This window comes from Schistocerca gregaria, chromosome X (genome assembly GCF_023897955.1).
Source record: "Schistocerca gregaria isolate iqSchGreg1 chromosome X, iqSchGreg1.2, whole genome shotgun sequence".
Classification (NCBI taxonomy): Eukaryota; Metazoa; Arthropoda; class Insecta; order Orthoptera; family Acrididae; genus Schistocerca; species Schistocerca gregaria.
In genome coordinates, this window is record NC_064931.1 from 599,522,236 (window position 1) to 599,542,030 (window position 19,795).

Below are 19,795 nucleotides of genomic sequence, written 5' to 3' on the forward strand. Positions count from 1 at the left end.
AAAACCTCCAATCCCGCAGCGAACAGGAAAAAGCCTAGTAACTGCGGTGAAGTGCGTTTTCTGACGAACGTCAGTCTGAAGCTTTTAGTGAGAGCCGTTCTGACGGACTGCAGTACGGTATGAGCTAACCTGCCAAGTCTGTGAACCGCTTTGGAAGACAAAGAGGGTGAACGACAGAACGAGAAGGGTATGAGCACAAAACGCGACGTGCACTGCGCACACCATATACCATCACCGCTGCCTCCTGCGCAGTGCACTTTTCAACTACTGTGAGACTCATAGGTCAGATGGGAATATTTCGTTCACTCATGACATAATAGTGTCACAAATTTTCCTGTTTTGCAATTAAGCTCACAGTTCATGTAAGCTAGGTCTAACAAAGAAACATCACGAACCCAGCTTCATATTTGAGGGAAAAAGCCGGCCGCGGTAGTCGTGCGGTTCTAGGCACTGCAGTCCGGAACCGCGGGACTGCTATGGTCGCAGGTTCGAATCCTGCCTCGGGCATGGATGTGTGTAATGTCCTTAGATTAGTTAGGTTTAAGTAGTTCTAAGTTCTAGGGGACTGATGACCTAACATGTTAAGTCCCATAGTGCTCAGAGCCATTTGAACTATTTGAGGAGAAAAAAACATATTTGCAAGATATTAGCCCGAGCAATCGATCCCGCACGAAAGTTTACGCCGTAATTCTCAAATTACGCTGTTATGACCCTCTGGTGGTCCCGCGGTAGCGTTCTCGCTTCCTGAGCACGGGGTCACGGGTTCGATTTCCGGCTGGGTCAGGGATTTTTCCTGCCTCGAGATGACTGGGTGTGTGGTGTCGTCTTAATCATCATCATTCATCCCCACTACGGTCGGAGGAAGGCACCTCCGCTGGGACCTTGCCTACTAAGGCGGCGCGGGTCTCCCGCGTCGCTCCCCCTACGCTCTGTAAAGAAGTATGGGACTCCTCATCATATATACACTCCTGGAAATGGAAAAAAGAACACATTGACACCGGTGTGTCAGACCCACCATACTTGCTCCGGACACTGCGAGAGGGCTGTACAAGCAATGATCACACGCACGGCACAGCGGACACACCAGGAACCGCGGTGTTGGCCGTCGAATGGCGCTAGCTGCGCAGCATTTGTGCACCGCCGCCGTCAGTGTCAGCCAGTTTGCCGTGGCATACGGAGCTCCATCGCAGTCTTTAACACTGGTAGCATGCCGCGACAGCGTGGACGTGAACCGTACGTGCAGTTGACAGACTTTGAGCGAGGGCGTATAGTGGGCAATCGGGAGGCCGGGTGGACGTACCACCGAATTGCTCAACACGTGGGGCGTGAGGTCTCCACAGTACATCGATGTTGTCGCCAGTGGTCGGCGGAAGGTGCACGTGCCCGTCGACCTGGGACCGGACCGCAGCGACGCACGGATCCACGCCAAGACCGTAGGATCCTACGCAGTGCCGTAGGGGACCGCACCGCCACTTCCCAGCAAATTAGGGACACTGTTGCTCCTGGGGTATCGGCGAGGACCATTCGCAACCGTTTCCATGAAGCTGGGCTACGGTCCCGCACACCGTTAGGCCGTCTTCCGCTCACGCCCCAACATCGTGCAGCCCGCCTCCAGTGGTGTCGCGACAGGTGTGAATGGAGGGAGGAATGGAGACGTGTCGTCTTCAGCGATGAGAGTCGCTTCTGCCTTGGTACCAATGATGGTCGTATGCGTGTTTGGCGCCGTGCAGGTGAGCGCCACAATCAGGACTGCATACGACCGAGGCACACAGGGCCAACACCCGGCATCATGGTATGGGGAGCGATCTCCTACACTGGCCGTACACCTCTGATGATCGTCGAGGGGACACTGAATAGTGCACGATACATCCAAACCGTCATCGAACTCATCGTTCTACCATTCCTAGACCGGCAAGGGAACTTGCTGTTCCAACAGGACAATGCACGTCCGCATGTATCCCGTACCACCCAACGTGCTCTAGAAGGTGTAAGTCAACTACCCTGGCCAGCAAGATCTCCGGATCTGTCCCCCATTGAGCATGTTTGGGACTGGATGAAGCGTCGTCTCACGCGGTCTGCACGTCCAGCACGAACGCTGGTCCAACTGAGGCGCTAGGTGGTGGAAATGGCATGGCAAGCCGTTCCACAGGACTACATCCAGCATCTCTACGATCGTCTCCATGGGAGAATAGCAGCCTGCATTGCTGCAAAAGGTGGATATACACTGTACTAGTGCCGACATTGTGCATGCTCTGTTGCCTGTGTCTATGTGCCTGTGGTTCTGTCAGTGTGATCATGTGATGTATCTGACCCCAGGAATGTGTCAATAAAGTTTCCCCTTCCTGGGACAATGAATTCACGGTGTTTTTATTTCAATCTCCAGGAGTGCATATACGTGTGTGTGTGTGTGTGTGTGTGTGTGCGCGCGCGCGCGAGCTTGAAAATCAGAATTGTATATATATATATATGTATATATATATATATATATATATATATATATATAATTATCAATTATTAATCAGTATTCTGATATGTATCAATGTCGATAGCGTGCAGCACATTATCCGGCAGGAGTTAGATTACCGTAAGTTCTGCAGCCAGTGTATGCCCTGGGTGCTGAATGCTGAAGAAAAAGCCTGAAGAACCTGACGCGTTTCAGTGTTGAAGGCAACACGTTCCTTGCGCACATTGTTGCAGATGACGAAAGCTGGAACCACCTCTGGGAACTGGAGTCGAAAGCGTCGATGATTCAGTGGTGTCGCCCATCGTCCCCTCTGGTACAACTGAACTAATGATTGACTGTAAATGGTTATGTTCGGTTACTTGGAGACAATTTGCAGGCATTCGTGGATTTGATTTTCCCAGACAACGATGGAATTTTTATCGATGTCAATGTGCCCTGTCACCGGGACACAATTGTTCGCGATTGTTTGAAGGACGTTCTGGACAATTCCAGCAAATGATTTGGCCAGCAAGATAGTCCGACGTGAATCCCATCGAATATTTGTGCGCAAAATCCTGCACCGGCAACACTTTCGTAATTGCGGCTGGCTATGGAGGCAGCATGGCTCAGTATTTCTGCAAAGGACTTCCAACGACATGTTTAGTCCAAGATACGTTGAGATACTGCACTAGCTCGGCAAAAGGGGGACCGACACAATATTAGGAGGTATAAAATGACTTTTGTCAGCTTATTGTATTACACTGAAGAGCCAAAGAAACTGGTACATCTGCCTAATGTCGTGTAGGGCCCCCGTGAGCACGCAGAAGTGCCGTAACACGACGTGGCACTAATGTCTGAAGTACTGCTGGAGGGAACTGAGATCACGAATCATGCAGGGCTGTCCATAAATCCGTAAGAGTACGAGGGGGTGAAGATATCTTATGAACAGCACGTTACAAGGCATCCCAGATATGCTTAACAATGTTCATGTCTGGGGAGTCTGGTGGCCAGCGGAAGTGTTTAAACTCAGATGAGAGTTCCTGGAGCCACTATATAGCAATTCTGTACCTGAGGGGTGCAGCATTGTCCTGCTGGAATGCACAATGGACATGAATGAACGCAGGTGATCAGGCAGGATACGTGTCACCTGTCAGAGTCGTATCTGGACGTATAACGGGCCCCATATCACTCTAACTGTACATGCCCCACACCATTATAGAGCCTCCATCGGCATGTACAGTTCCCTGCTGACATGCAGAGTCCATGGATTCACGAGGTTGTCTCCATATCCGTACACGTCCATCCGCTCGATACAATTTGAAACGAGACGCGTTCGACCAGGCAGGCTACATATTTCCAGTCATTAACAGTCCAATGTCGGTGTCGATGGGCCCAGGCGAGGAGTAAAGCTTTGTGTCGTGCAGTCGCCAAGGGTACACGAGTGGCCTTCGGCTCCGAAAGCCCATATCGATGATGTTTCGTTGAAAGGTTCTCACGCTGACATTTGTTGATGACCCAGCATTAAAATCGGCAGCAATTTGCAGAAGGGTTGCACTTCTGTCACGCTGAACGATTCTCTTCAGTAGTCGTTGATTCTTGCAGGATCTTTTTCCGGCCGCAGGGACGTCGAAGATTTGATGTTTTACGGGATTCGTAATATTCACGTTACACTCTTGAAATTGTCGTACGGGGAAATCCCCACTTCGTCGCTACCTCGGAGATGCTGTGTCCCATCGCTCGTGCGCCGACTTTAACACCACGTTCAAACTCACTTAAATCTTGATAACCTTCCATTGTAGCAGCAGTAACCGATCTAAAAACTGCCCCAGACACTTAATGTCTTATGTAGACTTTGCCGACCGCAGCGCCGTATTCTGCCTGTTTATATATCTCCGTATTTGAATATGTAAGCCTATACCAGTTTCTTTTGCGCTTCAGTGTATGATCGATAAGTGTACTTGAGTGAGTTGGAAAGAATGCCCTCTCCTACGCCGAGAATCTAACACCAGTTAGCTTGGAGGTTTGCCTATAGCGTAGGCGTCATGTATCGCAAAGGGTCTTCAACAGCGTGTAGGCGAAACTGCCCTTTCCTGTGCTTTATGATAGAAAATCATTGTCTCTGTTAACTGTAAGTGGAGTTCTACAAATTATTGAATGATTGAATCTGACGTCTGGGAAATGTGAGGAGTATCCGTATATTGCTCTAATCTATTTGATGATTTCTTAACTAACAGTATTTTTTAATTGTAGGCCCCTCGGTACAAAAGGGCCGGGCAGGGGGGAGGGGGGGGGGGGGAGGCTCTACGTTATTCTTCACTAGCGTATCTGACAGTATTGTTTACTCACCCGACATAGTCACTGCAACATTCAAAGCTTATTTTATAAGCGCCGGCCTCCAAAAATTCTAGATGAAGAGGAAATCTCTTCTACGTGTGCTTATAAAAGTGGGAACAAAAAATATCCTCCCTAAAGCACCTGAAGCTGCGTACGTGAAAAAAGTAACCTACCTTGTTTATAAGCATACAGGTTTATTGCTACTAATTATTATTTTATGTAAAACAACTATATAATACTTCATGTAGTTCACAGTTTTCCTAAATTCATCGTTAAGCAGATTCAATGAAAAGAAAATATCGTATTAAATCCATGTCATGTATCTTTATTCGTGGAAATTCTCATTAGTAATGATGGCGAATGTTTTTCTTGTCACTGTTCTGCCTTCCTGAGCCAGTTACTGCTGATGCTTGGCACATCGTGGAACTGGCATCTTGTTACTGTGGCGAGATGTTCTTCACTGTGTTTCTATAAAGAAATGTATACGGTGAACGAGCTCGGTATTCGCTTTCTGTCAAAAACCACTTAAAAACAACATATACACCTATATGTACCTAGTCCAATGAACGTATCGCACGTGTATTCGATCCGAGACTGATTCTCCTCCTTGCCCCATTAAGCTACGCGAACAGGTCTGCAATATTTTTTGCTTTTAATTTATTTGTTTGTTTAAACTAATCAGATCTGTGCTTTGAATCCCTTCACCATATCGCATTAGATTTTTACACTCACAAAACTTTTATATAACTATTTACGCTGATGAGCCAAAACATTATGACCACCTGCTTAGTAACTTGTTTGTCCGTCTTTGGAACGAAATAAATCACTGATTCTGCGTATCAGGGATCCGACAGTTTTTTGATATATTTATGGGGGTATGTGTTCTTAGCTGTCTACGCAGAGGTCATGTAATTTGCGTAAATAACGGGCCGCTGAGTTGCGTATGCGATGATGGTGACAGATAGCGCCTCAAATGGATTTCATAGGATCTATATCAGGTGAATGTGGTCGTCCAGGCATCAACGTGATTTCACTATAATGCTCCTCAAACCACTGTAGCACTGTTTCGGCTCCGAGACACGGACAATTATACAGCTGAAAGATAACATCGCCGCCGGGGAAGACATCAAGCAAGAAGGGATGCAGGTGGTTCGCAGCTGTCAGCGTGTCTTTGACTGCTACTACAGGTCCCATGCAAGTGCAGGAGAATGTCTCCCATAGCTCGTACTGCTACCGCAAGCCTGCGTCCTTGGCGCGCTACACGTTTCGAGCCGCCGTTCACCTTGATGACAGCGTTTGTGGAAACTACCATCGTCCAAGAGCAGCAAAAACTTGACTCGCCCGAAGAGGCGACGCGTTTCCATTGATTGACTGTGGAATCTCGATGGGACGGTGCCCAATGCAATCTTAATGGACGATGTCGTTGGGTCAACATATGAACACGTAGGTGTGGTCTGCTGCGGAGTGCCATATTCAACAATGTACGATGAACTGTGTGCTCCGAAACACTTGTGCGTACACCAACATTGTACTCTTTCGGCAGAGATGCCACGGGTCACCATCTATCCTACTTTACAGAGCAGACAAGCCTCCGAACCCCACATTCTGTAAAGAGTTGTGAAAGTCCAACAATTTAACGCCTAATGGTAGTTTCACTGTCATTCTACCTCTTTCCGTAGATGCTCACGACAGTAGCACGTGAACATTCGACCAACTTCGCCGTTTTCGAGATACTTATTCACAGGCTCTGCGTAATAATAATCTGCCCTTTGTCAAAGTCGCTTATATCAATGGATTTCCCCATTTGCACCCTAAATCTTCGTTGGGGTATTCCCCCGTCAATGTTTGCTCCGCTTACATACTTTTGTTACCGCATGACATACCCGCGAGGCCACCAGGCGGCATCCAATGTCGCGGTGGGCAGTTCTCATAATGTTTTGGCTTATCAGTGTAGACCTGGGGACGTTCCAATACCAAATTCGATACGATATTTGGCAGCAGTACGAAACTACAAAATACTTCGGTGAGTTCTAAAATTTGTCGATACTGAGAGTATCTCTAGATATTGATTGTTTTCTTACATTTAGGTTCAAGAAAACAGAACACATTGAACACCTAGAGATAGAACGTTAGTATTCACAGGACATGTACATTAGTATGTTCTGCAGAAAAGATTAGCATTTGAATTTTGTCGGCTTGTGGGTTCAAGGTCAACATCTCTATCGTAGCGCAACGCTACCTACCGTTAAAATGCGTCTGTCTCTCTCCCATTGTCGCTATAAACCGAAGGTTATGGACCGGTGTGCCTTGAGAAAATGTGCAAGATACCTTGCAGACGTATGCACGAAACGTACTATCAGATCAGTGAGTTTGAAAGAGGGCAGAAATTGCAGCTCGTGTGGAATGAAGTGTTCCGGCACTGCAACGGATATGTGCAGAATGGTTCGCGGAAGGCCGCAGAACACGACGAGATAGGTTAAGTCACACCTCCCTCCGAGTAGATCGACACCTCATCTGACTGGCATTGCAGGACAGATCTGCGTCGCCCTCAGCTCTGGCGCGACAGTGGAACAATGTAACACATCGTACACTATCAGAGGTGACAGTACGTCGTCGTTTATTACGGCTTGGATTATGTGCGCGTCGTCCACTTCTCCCCCTACCTTTGAGGAATGTGCATAGATATGCTAGACGGCAATAGTGTATGGAAGGACGTCACTGGGAACAAGAATGGCATCAGATAATGTTTTCGGACGAATCCGGGTTCTGTGTTTAAAAAATGATGGCCGCGTTTTGGCTCGCCGTAGATAGGGGGAGCGGCATCACATTTACTACATTTGCACAAGACATACAGAGCCAGTTCAAGACCCTAAGGTGTGGGATGCTATTGGGTACAACCACAAATCACAGTTGGTTCATGTCCAGAGCACTGTGGCCAGTGTGACCTAAGTGAACGACATCCTGCGACCTGTAGCCATACCCTTTCTGCTCAACGTACCAGACGCCATTGTTCAGCAAGATATGCACGACCACATGTTGCTGCGCGAACACGAGCCTTCTTGGTGTCACTGGTCTGCCAGATCACCAGACTTGTCGCCAATCGAAAATGTGTGGGATATGGCGAAACGACCCAATGCCAACCACCACAGATAAACTTTGGAACAAGATGAGTGTAGTATGGATGACTACACCACAGGACGCCATTCGTGCCTTATACTCGTCGATGTCATTGGGCATGGAACTAGGTATCAGGGCTTATGGCGGATCCTTTGGCTACTAGGCAACAGGACAAGCGCTGAACCGAAGTGACTGAAATGCTAACCATTTCTGCGGAACATAGTAATGTACATGACCTGTGAATATGAACGTCTTATCTCTAGTCGTTCAAGGTGTTCCCTTTCTTCTTAACATGAGTGTATTTTTAGGATTTTATTTAATATAAAAGGACTTACTTAAAATACTGGACTTATTAAAAATACAAGACGAAAATTGATGATTATGCTACATTTTTATGAACTAACTCGAATATAAAATGAAACTCAAACACAAGTAGTAAAGCACAAGGAAGCAATCACTAACTGAACACTTTTGCAAGGTAGTCGGTATGTACTACTGTTGCTGGTATACGTACTGCAGCCTGATACGTTTGTTATAGACAGCACATTGAATGTAATTTTTATTACTGAACTTACGTTTCCTGTGTACTACATGGACACCGCATACATATTAATTCTCATGAAACTATTAGTAAAATGTGATGATTTTCTCACATCTCATTCTAGACTTCAGATACCTATACTCTGACACTTGTTACGAAGTTATAAATTTATCGAATATTTGACATCGATACTGATATCATAGACGTTGACACTAAAGTATGAATACTTACCCATATCAGTAACGTCGGAACGTCCCAAGGTAGACTATTTCAGCTCTGGTTTTTTGGATGGTGAAGGAAGGTGTTCAGTTCTATTGGTGTAGAGATGCGTTCACGATCTAGGAGAGACGTTACTGTTGTTTTCAAAAAATGGCTCTGAGCACTATGGGGACTCAACTTCTGAGGTCATTAGTCCCCTAGAACTTAGAACTACTTAAACCTAACTGACCTAAGGACATCACACACATCCATGCCCGAGGCAGGATTCGAACCTGCGACCGTAGCGGTCTCGCGGTTCCAGACTGCAGCGCCTAGAACCGCACGGCCACTTCGGCCGGCTGTTGTTTTCAGAGGAAAGTTACTAGCTGTCATCTAAGTATGGAGATATAAGTCAGTTATTAGATAATGTGAGGAAGAGTATGGCAGGGTCGTGTTCCTGCTACGGAGAAGGCTTCAGCTTCGTCATGGACTGGAACAGACAGTATTTTGCTCTGATAAGGACGAGTGTTGCTACTGTGCTGTTCCGATAAGATCGAGGAGAGATATGAGTGACTGTAGATGTTATTCAGACTTTAAGCAAAGTGTGTGGAAATCTCTGTGCTTGCCAGTACGTAGCCAGGATAACTGCACGTAAGATGGATATCCGTGATCAGAATAACGAACCTTACAGGTATGTCATGATCACTGTAAGCGTCAAGAGGTTCTTGAGAAAGTCCTTGAAGTGTGCCATCACTGTGTTCATCTATTTGAAGTAGAAGTGTTCGTACAGATTTAATTTATAGGTTCAAAGGAACAACTTATTATATTTTTGAGGAGTGTGGAAAGATGAGACTGTAGGTTATATATGTGTTTTCAAAACAAAGGTTAGGTTTTCACCTCAAAATCACTCCTATACTCTTAGCTAAGGATGGGAAATTTATGTCTGACCCATTTGGGACGACAGAGGAGGCATTCTGAAATTTCGGCCTAGTGACCTTAGAATGACCAGACAGAATCGCTTGAGTTTTTCCTTGAGCTTTAACGCTATACTCGGTGTCAATTGTGCTAGTGGACACAGATCAACATTGATGTCCCATATTGTTACTCTCAAGTTATTGGTTTTGGATTTAACGTATAACTGAAGATTCTTAGCATACATGTAGTATTAATAGTAATGCAGAACTGGTGACACATCACTGATCTGATACTACCTGTTTCCATCATGTGCTTGCAGTGCCAGACATTACGCATTGTCGTCGCAATACCGTGTACGAAAGAAATCATTGTACTGCATTTGGAGGATTACACATGAAATTTTTAAATCAAGGGCGTGATGTCGAAGGCTTTCCTGCACTCAACATGTGATAGTCGCATCTTGTCAGCCAATTTCAATCTTCAGTTTGTCTGCTACTTTTATTACAGCAGATGTCGTATTACGATCTTTGTGGAGCCTGACTGGAATTCGTCCAGTCGGTTATTCGTTCTTAAGTGGTCGGAAAGCTGATGATGGACTATATATTCTGATACCTTTGACAGCGTATGAAAAATATAAATGGGATGTTAGTGAGAGGGTGCTGTAGCAATATCTTTTTAAGATTGTTGTTTGAAAAATTTCTTTTTCCGGGCCAATTTCAAAACGCATACAGTCAGTGAGTGGTTGCTGATATCTGTTATTGTGGGCTGCAACGGTTCAATTATAATCTTAATCATCTGCACTGTAACGTTATCATCCACAGTAGATCTTGAGCTGATACGTGCGATGAAGTATTTGGCTGCATTGTGAGTAAAAAGCTTCAGAAAGAATTTTTTTGTAGTTATCATTTTTACTTCTTTGGAATTATCATTGAGTCTTATTTTTCTGAAAAACTGACGTCTGAAGATGGTAACAAGGTTCTGAATCCAAATAACGTCTCTGCAAGTTTTGGACAACCGGAAATTTTGTGAAACATATCCTACTTTTGTTTTCAGTCCAGTGATAGCCGTCGAAAACGTGAAACAGCCATTTACTATCTTGAGAGGGACAAGTGGTTCAGCTACAGCTTTTACCTTGTCTATCCGTAGACCATTTAGATTTTTCCTTGGGATATCTGGTCTGTGTTTGCTAATATATGGGTATGCCTGAGTTTCTAATGATCGACTAACTCGGTTCGACACCTGTTTAGACACAATATGATTTTCCAAAGTATGACATCCTTTGTCTTTGTTAAGGGGTGCATCTCTGATGTTCATGTGCTGTTTTGGCTGATGAATAAACCAAGGATCAGGCGACGTACCACAATGGTGGTGGTGGTGATGATGATGATGATGATGATAATGATAATGACAATGATGATGATGATGATGATGAGTGTAATACCTGCACACAGTAGTAAAAATCAGTATAAACGTTGGGTTCCAGGAAAGTAATAGTACAATGTCAAGCATAAACGTATCGAATTTACTATGAAAGCAGTATATACATATAAAACAAAAACAATCATAACGAAATTACATAGTTTCTCTCATACCACGAGTAACAGAGTAGTACCTTTGAATTTCCTGCATCGAAATTGGTATAAAGGCACTCACTGTCCTGTTGTGTTATTGGATTATTAGTACTTTGCCCAACCTTCGTTCTTTCTAACTATCTCAAAGATGCTTTTCGGCATTGATTCTGTTAGGGTTGGAAGCTCTTTCAGTTAAATTATCCTCCACTCTTTTCGTATCGCTCTTTTCAGTTTACATACGGCCTCAAATTTCCTTCCATTGCAATTAACACGCCTTGCAAGTATCCTCCAAATGTTTCTCAAGCGCTTCAAATGCGGGATATGTGCAGGTCAGGGCTACATGTCAATATCTTTATCTTCAGACCACTTTTTGGTTGGAGCAGAAACATGCACAGATGCATTATTTTGTTAAAACATTAGACTTTCATCCCCTATGTCCTCATATATTCTAATCAATTCTGTCTCTAGCATCTCAGTGTAATGTTAATAGTTCATTCTAGTGTCTAGCGAAGCAATGCGTGACTTACCTACAGCGCAGAAGGCTGCCCAACTCATAACTCTTCCACCATCAAAACTTCTGCTCAATCTTACTTGGTACTCCGTTCTCAGATCATGCCAGTAATACTGAAATCCATTCTGACCATCTAAATTGAACTTCTTCTCATCACTAAAGAACGCTTTACCCGGTTCCAAAGTACATGAAGCGTGAACTCAAGCCAGTTTATGTTTGGGTGTTAGAGCGAGTTTACGCAGTCGTTTCTTGAATGAAAAATGCTTGTCTAGTGACTAAACTTGTCGTACACGTCTGGCAATTACCGCCAACTGTAGATCAGCAACAAACTGAGAAGAATAACAGTTTGTGGACCTTGCTTTGCGCGAAAGTAATTCTTTCTATGTCTCAGATAATCTTTTACTTTGCCAATATTTTTCGTGCTCTCCATATCGTGCGCCCAGTATAACTAAATTATCAGTCACTGTACTTGAACAGTTCAGTTTCTACATCTACATGGATATTCTGCAAATCACATTTAAGTGCCTGACAGAGGGTTCATCGAACCACCTTCACAATTCTCTGTTATTCCAATCTCGTATACCGCGCGGAAAGAACGAACACATGTATCTTTCCGTACGAGCTCTGCCCTATCTCGTAAGGATCATATACCATGCAGCAGTATTCTAAAAGAGGACGGACAAGCGTAGTGTAGGCAGTCTCCTTAGTAGATATGTTACATTTTCTAAGTGCCCTGCCAGTAAACGCAGTCTTTGGTTAGCCTTCCCCACAAAATCTTCTACGTGTTCCTTCCAATTTAAGTTGTTCGTAATTGTAATTCCTTGGTATTTAGTTGAATTTACGGTCTTTAGAGTTGACTGATTTATCGTGTAACCGGAGTTTACCGGATTCCTTTTAGCACTCATGTGGATGACCTCACACTTTTCGTTATTTAGGATCAATTGCCAATTTTCGCACCATACAAATATTTTTTCTAAATCGTTTTGCAATTTGTTTTAATCTTCTGATGACTTAATTAATCGATAAACGACGACATCGTCTGCAAACAACCTAGGACGGCTGCTCAGATTGTCTCCCAAATCGTTTATATAGATAAGGAACAGCAAAGGTCCTATAACACCCCTTGGGGAACGCCAGAACCACTTCTGTTTTACTCGATGACTTTTTGTCGGCAGTCTGACGATTAGATAGTGCTTCTGTGTACGTACTGATTTTTGCTTTTCCATCACATGATAACTGTTTTGCGCGTCACTGTCACAAGCGTGGTTTATTTACAAAACGCGCTCTCTTACAAATGGTGTCTGTTTCCTATCTGCAGTAAGGCTTGTACGCACACACTAACACCGCTCAGAACTGACTGCCTTTATACCGAGTTCCACCCTCTACAACCTGAATCGTTGATATCTTGTTGTATACGGCACTACTGTCATCAAATACGATACCATTTGATTATATTTGTTGGTATACTTGGCCTCAAACTATTGCATATACATTGTGCACAACAATTTCAACCGAAAATTTTATTTTCCTACAAATATCCATGCCTTTATACTAACTGCCATTAATGTAGAACTACGTTTGCACTTCATCTCCCACTGAAGAGGAGCAGAGTTCATATCCCCGTTCGGCCGTCCTGAGTTCGTTTTACACAGTCTCCCTAAATCTATTAAGGTGACTGCTGGGATTTTTTTTTAGTCATGGCTGATTACCATCCTCATCCTTGCCCAACATATAGGGGGAAGTCAAATGAAAGGGGTAGGGATGTAAAAGTGAGTAAACTGTTTCTTATTTCAAAAGTATCCCCGTAACTGTTATTACATTTATCCTACTGTGAAACAAGACGGTCAGTGCTTTCACAGAAAAACGAATGCGCCTGTTTAAGGAACCACGATTGTACCGACGCGTCATCTCTTCGTCCGAAGCAGATCGACGGCCACGAATGTCTGTCTTTAGGGCTCAAAAAATATGGAAATCGCATGGGGAGAAATCGTGACTGTATAGAGGATGAGTAAGGGCTTCCCAGGAAACTTCTGCAGCGCGGTCGACACAACCCTACCAACATGTGGGTGGGTATTATTCTGCAATAGAATGATAAAGTCTGTCAACATTCCTGGGCGTTTGAACATGATGGTACGCTTCAGTTTTTGCAATGTGTCCACGTACCGCTGTGCGTTCCAGAAACTCAATAGCAGCGGGGCCGTGCAGTCAAAGAGAAAGGTCATGACTTTCCGGGAGCTGGCGTGCACGGCTTTGATGTTTTTCGGTGAGGGTGAGCCCAGGTGTTTACAATGTTGTCTCTGACGGTTGTTCTCCGGCTCGAAATATGTTCATCTCCACCGACAATACGGGACGAGAAAAGAAGTTCTTCATCGTGATACCGTTCCAGGTGCCGCAGTGATGCCAACATTCTCTTTAACTTCTCCTCCTCCGTCAGGCATTAGGGCCACTGCGCACAGATTTGGCGTAACTTCAGATGCTCTGTCGCGATATCGTGAGCGGTACCGTGTCTTATGCCCAACAGGAGCCATGTATTTTCCACCGTCCGCTGTCGATCATTTTTGACTGCAGCATCCACTGTAGTAGTGGCAGAAGGGGTAATGGCACGAGGAGCCTGTCCTAGCCCACTATTGTCTTTCAGTGACACCCGACCTTCTCGAAATCATTTATTCCACGGAAACACCCCCTCACCTGGCGTATTATGTCAGCCATACATAGCAGACATTCAAGCATGAATTTCACTTCCTGACACTCCTTCCGCAGTCAAAAACGGCGCTACACATCGCTGTTCCTCTTTTCCGGCCTCCATAGTGACGCAGGACACACACACGACTTGCTGGCCTCACGTCGCGCACTTCTAACGGACAGATAACACAGAGGTGAACGTTCGCGCTGTTCCGACTCCGAATAAAAGCCACTTCTATACATACACCTACCTGCGTTACCAGCGCCAGCGCCGTGCTAGTTGCATAGCCTGTTTCGTTTTTATTTGACTGCCCCTTATAAGATTGTGCTCGTTCCTTATGACCTGCTCGTTGATGAGACATTGAACCATGATCTCCTGTTCTTCATAATGCATGAAGGGGAGTTAGTCACATTTTTCTGTCTTTAGGAGAGACTATTTGTCATAACGTCAAAGATGTCTATCAGAAAAATCATGAAGTTTCTCAGTTATGACCAGGGAAGGGGTGCGCATCCCTAGCTATGTTCTGCACATTGGTATGAATTTACGATTAGCTGGTGCGTTTAAGGTCTCTGTAAATTGTCAGTTGTCGTTTATTCCTTAGACATTACAGCGAACATGTCAGGCAAATTACTTCATGAGCAGTCAATGGCAGCAAACGTCTTAGGGCTTTCAATGCAAATACAACTATACAATCGTCGTCGCCAGCAGCAGCCATTTAATATCCACTGCTGAATAAAAGCCTCATCTACGCTCTTCGATGCCTTAAGGACCTCAGCAATACGGACGTGTGTTGCACTTATGAGGTTTTTTTTTTTTTTTTTTTTTTTTTTTTTTTTTTTTTTTTTTTTTTTTTTTAAAAGTCACTTGCCCATCTACCATTTGATTGTCATCTCGATCTTTACTTCATTTTTGGCATCCAGCAATGAACTTCCTTGTTCCATCAATCAATCCGACGGACTTAGCGACTCAGACGAAAAGGAACAGTGCCTGCAACAAATAACACGAAACCGAAGAGTCTACTTAAAATGCAGTTTACGAAGTACCACGTACGAAATCTTAATCAGATACCTTCTAGTAACAACCATCCAACGTACCAATCTAATAACACACAAATAGGTATTTTTACATAACTATTTTGAAATAGCAGTTAAGGAAACTCACTCCAGTGTGACGGATGTTCTAGAAAAATACTAGCCAGAAGAAGTAGGACGTCATAATCATTCACACAACTTACGACTTTACAATAGTAGCAAACCATAGAAACCATAAGCTACCATACCGGCTGTGGTTTAATGGTGGTTTCCCCACATAGTAAACAGCTGCTTGTGAGTATGTACCCACCAACAAGAAATAAGAATAAAATGCAGGTAACAAAAAAGGAGAACAACTCCATTATGATACCATATCGTTCTTAATAAAATGCAGCACAACTGTATAACGCTCCTACCAACTTGCCCAAGAAAGAACTCTTGACATCCATTTCCTCTGGTTTTGGTGCTATAAAAAACGTGACTGCAGGAAACAAATCCCACTACATGCAATTAAGGTAATTTTAATCAAACGGTATTAAATTAAAGGTCAAAGAAAATATTGATATAGAGTAATATTAACGTTTGTAATGTTAGTAATAATTATCAGCAGCCTGTAATAACAATGTTCTGGTTAATACATGTAAGTAAGACTAAACTGCCTAATAAGTAAACCAATTATTTTAGGAAGTATAGGAAGTGATAAGGGATATAAATTACAAATACATCAGTAAATAACAGATAATTATGTTCTGTGATAACTGAAGCAAGAAGAGCTACATCGTAACATCTTTTTTGGTTGCAGTGAAATACGCCACTAACTTGACGTTGGTTTCACGAACTACGGCTTGGTGTCAGTCACCCCCAGCCCTTCAGACTCCATCTGACGTAACATTGACCGCCTCAACAGCGATATCATGGCGTGTAGGGGGATGATATAATGAGTTATACAATATGAACTACATCTCATTAGCATGTGGCATGCCTTGTGGTTGAAGGTTCTTTTGTAAAGGTTTTTACTATTATCAAGATTCGGGTGCTTAATCTAAATGAAAAGGGGGATTATGGTTTAAAGCTCCGTCGTAGGTGAGGACAATGTAGACGTAGTATCAGCCCGGGTTAGACAGCTATAGGGAATGTTGGCCGTGACGTTCTACATCTACATCTACATCCATATTCCACAAGCCACCTGATGGTGTGTGGCGGAGGGTACCTTGAATACCTCTATCTGTTCTCCCTTCTATTCCAGTCTCGTATTGTTCGTGGAAAGAAAGATTGTCGGTATGCCTCTGTATGGACTCTAATCTCTCTGATTTTATCCTCATGGCTTCTTCGCGAGAGATGCGTAGGAGGGAGCAATATACTGCTTGACTCCTCAGTGAAGGTATGTTCTCGAAACTTCAACAAAAGCCCGTACCGAGCTCAAGGGAGCTATCCCGGTCTTTACCTTAGGCGACTTGCGGAAAATATTATCTGGATGGTGGGAAGTGCTACAACCGCGCTCCTTCAGAATCCTAGTTCACTGCCTTAATTACTGCACCACCTCTCTCGGATGGCTGTTAGGCTAAGATCCCAGTATCCGTCAAGAGCATAGTTGACTTGTCATGCCAAACGGTCGTTGCGTAAGCACTCTTAGAGCTCACGGGGGGGGGGGATAGCGACAATAGGAAAACCCGGACCGTAAGCGGCCAATACTGAGCGAATTCCTCTGAGATGCTCACCATTTGGCACTACATGAGGGGCACGTGTAGCTAAAAGAATATTAGGGACGCAGCTAGCCTTACTCCCCTGTGGTTTAAAATCACACAGAAATATTGCAGAAATATACGTAAACCATTTTATACTGCTCTTGATCTTCCACTGGTGAATGTAACGACGACATAAAAAAGAACGGTTTAGTGCAGGCATTCATGAAACAGTTCGTTCAGACTCCACCTTTCCATTCACAATTTAAAAAAGGTACGGAGCGTAGTATGTTGACACCACGATTCCTGCACCCTACACTGATCTTTTCCTAACGGACATATACGAGGCGTAACTAGAATTGGCTAGATCACCTGAGCCTAATATTATCAAACCAGATGTTTATCTTTTTGTAGTGGCTTCGCTATCTCAGCTCGTTAAATCATAAGAGAACAGCAACAATGTGATGCAATTTGTTTTGATCAGTGCAAATTTGTATCCTAGCCGTAGCAGGCAGAAGGCTAGTGCGGATTCGTCGACCCCGCCCAAGAAGATCGTCGTGCTGGGAGCTGGCTTCGTCAGCGCGCCAGTTGTCGAGTATCTAGACAGGGAGGAGAACGTCGAAATCGTCCTCGGTGAGTAATATTTATTCCTCCCATATAACTGTCTTTCACTTTTACACGTCCAAGACCTCCACATTAGTTACTCAGAAATTGTACGAACAAAATGGGTCCAAACACTTTATGCACCCACACATTTTCTCACGTCTACTGGTAATATTTCCACATACATATTTTCCTGTTATCTTTCCTCTGTCGCTCAGAAGCTGATGTAAGTAGTTATTTGTTAGATCTTAATTTAAGCGTTACCAGCCCTCAGGAACAGGCGCTATTTTCAATCGATAATCGTTCATTGACTTTTCGTATTTAGCTTTTGGTTGGTATCCAAATATGAGAGATCGCACCACCTGCAATCACCGAAACGCGTACAGGAATCGCACGCATCTGTCTGTCACTCATAGCGTCATCTACATGTCGGAATGCTAGTAAAAATCATACTAGGGAGATTGAACAGAAAAGATCCAGCTATTTCACTTTTTCGTAACTATTTCAAAACACTCAGCGGCGCTCTTCGCCATTCAAAACCTCTTATCCTCATCTGGTCACAGTTACTGTACTGTACTGCCATGCCCGGAAGAGCTCTTGACGCCTAGGAAACTGCCGTCCTTTCAACCGACTATACATATGTAGAAGCCCGGCAGTCACACAGGGTAAGATCAGACATAGATAGGTTTCTCAAAACATTTCAAGCCAATTATAGCTGAATACTCAGTACAAAGGTTTGTGCAAAGTGCTGGAGTATCGTTTAACGAAAGAATTAGCCGTAGGTTGGCGGGCGGTTTTACTTGAAACACGACATCAATAAAACCAAGCTTCATTGTCTATAAAAATCCAGTGTCAGAAGCACAGCTTGCGAATGTTTTCGGTGTATCTTTGCATCACCTAACACGATCTGCTATCTGGTGCTCTGTTAAGTGATGTGATACCTACAGAGAATTATGTGAACTCTCTTATGCAAGTAAAGCGAAAATTTTATAGCGTGACTGATCCCTTGTTACCTCTCGGAAAAAACTGACCGAAAGATACAGCAAAACTGACAGGAGACTCTGGAATGTTTACGTAATCTGCAGTTTTTCGTACGTCTAAAAGTGAACATTGGCACAGTCTGCCTTGTCTATCTGTATCCTAACACTACAAAATTTCCATAATACACTCCTGGAAATGGAAAAAAGAACACATTGACACCGGTATGTCAGACCCACCATACTTGCTCCGGACACTGCGAGAGGACTGTACAAGCAATGATCACACGCACGGCACAGCGGACACACCAGGAACCGCGGTGTTGGTCGTCGAATGGCGCTAGCTGCGCAGCATTTGTGCACCACCGCCGTCAGTGTCAGCCAGTTTGCTGTGGCATACGGAGCTCCATCGTAGTCTTTAACACTGGTAGCATGCCGCGACAGCGTGGACGTGAACCGTATGTGCAGTTGACGGACTTTGAGCGAGGGCGTATAGTGGGCATGCGGGAGGCCGGGTGGACGTACCGCCGAATTGCTCAACACGTGGGGCGTGAGGTCTCCACAGTACATCGATGTTGTCGCCAGTGGTCGGCGGAAGGTGCACGTGCCCGTCGACCTGGGACCGGACCGCAGCGACGCACAGGTGCACGCCAAGACCGTAGGATCCTAACAGTGCCGTAGGGGACCGCACCGCCACTTCCCAGCATATTAGGGACACTGTTGCTCCTGGGGTATCGGCGAGGACCATTCGCAACCGTCTCCTTGAAGCTGGGCTACGGTCCCGCACACCGTTAGGCCGTCTTCCGCTCACGCCCCAACATCGTGCAGCCCGCCTCCAGTGGTGTCGCGACAGGCGTGAATGGAGGGACGAATGGAGACGTGTCGTCTTCAGCGATGAGAGTCGCTTCTGCCTTGGTGCCAATGATGGTCGTATGCGTGTTTGGCGCCGTGCAGGTGAGTGCCACAATCAGGACTGCATACGACCGAGGCACAACAGGGCCAACACCCTGCATCATGGTGTGGGGAGCGATCTCCTACACTGGCCGTACACCTCTGGTGATCGTCGAGGGGACACTGAATAGTGCACGGTACATCCAAACCTTCATCGAACCCATCGTTCTACCATTCCTAGACCGGCAAGGGAACTTGCTGTTCCAACAGGACAATGCACGTGCGCATGTATACCGTA

At 44.8% G+C, this 19,795-nt stretch overlaps 1 protein-coding gene across 2 annotated transcripts in view; it reads left to right on the forward strand.

The window, feature by feature from the left end:
* LOC126298160 (alpha-aminoadipic semialdehyde synthase, mitochondrial) overlaps positions 1-19,795 on the forward strand; it is a 237,990-nt gene that overhangs the window by 104,012 nt on the left and 114,183 nt on the right. For both annotated transcript variants that reach the window (XM_049989470.1, XM_049989469.1), the window contains exon 11: positions 17,529-17,659. In XM_049989470.1, the coding sequence (XP_049845427.1) occupies positions 17,529-17,659 (131 nt within the window). The remainder of the gene's footprint in view (positions 1-17,528; positions 17,660-19,795) is intronic.